At 36.5% G+C, this 1,322-nt stretch overlaps 1 protein-coding gene across 1 annotated transcript in view; it reads left to right on the forward strand.

Moving 5' to 3' along the window:
* The window catches only part of MSH2 (mutS homolog 2), a 92,798-nt gene that overhangs the window by 79,926 nt on the left and 11,550 nt on the right, over positions 1-1,322 (forward strand). Inside the window, exon 10 of the mRNA XM_023512063.1 lies at positions 454-551. Within this exon, the coding sequence (XP_023367831.1) occupies positions 454-551 (98 nt within the window). The remainder of the gene's footprint in view (positions 1-453; positions 552-1,322) is intronic.

Genomic DNA, 1,322 nt, shown 5'->3' on the forward strand with positions numbered 1-1,322 from the left:
AAGATTTAGTTCTTAAAACATTTTTTCATCAAGTTGTTCAGTAAGATTTAGTTTTTAAAACATTTTCCTCATTTTGAAAACTAGATAGTTATGCTACAGTAATGAGAAATAGCATCTGTATGTGTGTTTTAAAAGGGATAGTGGCCTCTATTCTAAATAAGTATATTCCATTCAAATATTTTATAAAAGGGCACAGATCAGAATTTTTCTCAAGGGAGTAATAGTTATAGCAAGAATTATGCTAATGTGTTTATTCCAAACAGCGTTAAAGAACATTAATAGACTGAATTGCAGGCACATTTACCCCTGATGAGTTGCCCATTTTCCACTTACGTTTCCATTTTATTGTTTTGATGCTTCATAGGATGGAGACTCTGCATGTGTTTATGTAGTACACATTACTTCTAGTAGATGTTTTAATATTTTTAACAATTCCATTATCTTGATTTGTAGTAAATTGACTTCTCTCAACGAAGAATATACCAAAAATAAAACTGAGTATGAAGAAGCCCAGGATGCCATCGTTAAAGAAATTGTCAATATTTCCTCAGGTAAATTTAATGGAACCTATATCTTAAATGTTCTGAATATGACCTGGTTTGGGTAACAGAAAAATCATCAGGATATTTGAAGAATGTTTATGTGGTTTTTTTTTTTAAACCATTACATACTGTACTTCTTCAGTATGTTAGATTCCTTATAAAATAAGGCATGCTATATTATTATAGTAGGAAATGTAATTGGAAATTACTCCTGTACATACAATAGAAACATAAGGTAGTGCAGGCCGAGAAATGGGAATATCCTAAAGAACAAAATTCTGCAGAAAAGCACATACACCAAGGTTGGCAGGTTTGAAACCGGCCACAGCCAGCTAAACAACAATAACAACTGCAACAAAAAATAGCCAGGCATTGTGGCAGACACTTGTAGTCCTAGCTACTTGGGAGGCTGAGGTAAGAGAATCACTTAAGCCCAAGAGTTTGAGGTTGCTGTGAGCTGTGATACCACAGCACTTTACCCAGGGCGACGTAATGAGACTCTGTCTCATTAAAAAAAAAAAAAAAAGAATCTAATATTCATTAAGCACCTAAGAGATTAGAGGTTCTAGATTTCAATATTTAAATTGAGGGTTTCATATTGAGCCTGGGCTCGGCGCCTGTGGCTCAAGTGGCTAAGGCGCCAGCCACATACACCTAAGGTGGCGGGTTCGAATCCAGCCCGGGACCACCAAACAACCATGATGTCTGCAACTGAAAAAAAATAGCCAGGCATTGTGGTGGGTGCCTGTGGTCCCAGCAACTTAGGAGGCAGAGACAGGA

Source organism: Otolemur garnettii, unplaced genomic scaffold, assembly GCF_000181295.1.
Source record: "Otolemur garnettii isolate 467f Iridium unplaced genomic scaffold, OtoGar3 scaffold00024, whole genome shotgun sequence".
Lineage (NCBI taxonomy): Eukaryota > Metazoa > Chordata > Mammalia > Primates > Galagidae > Otolemur > Otolemur garnettii.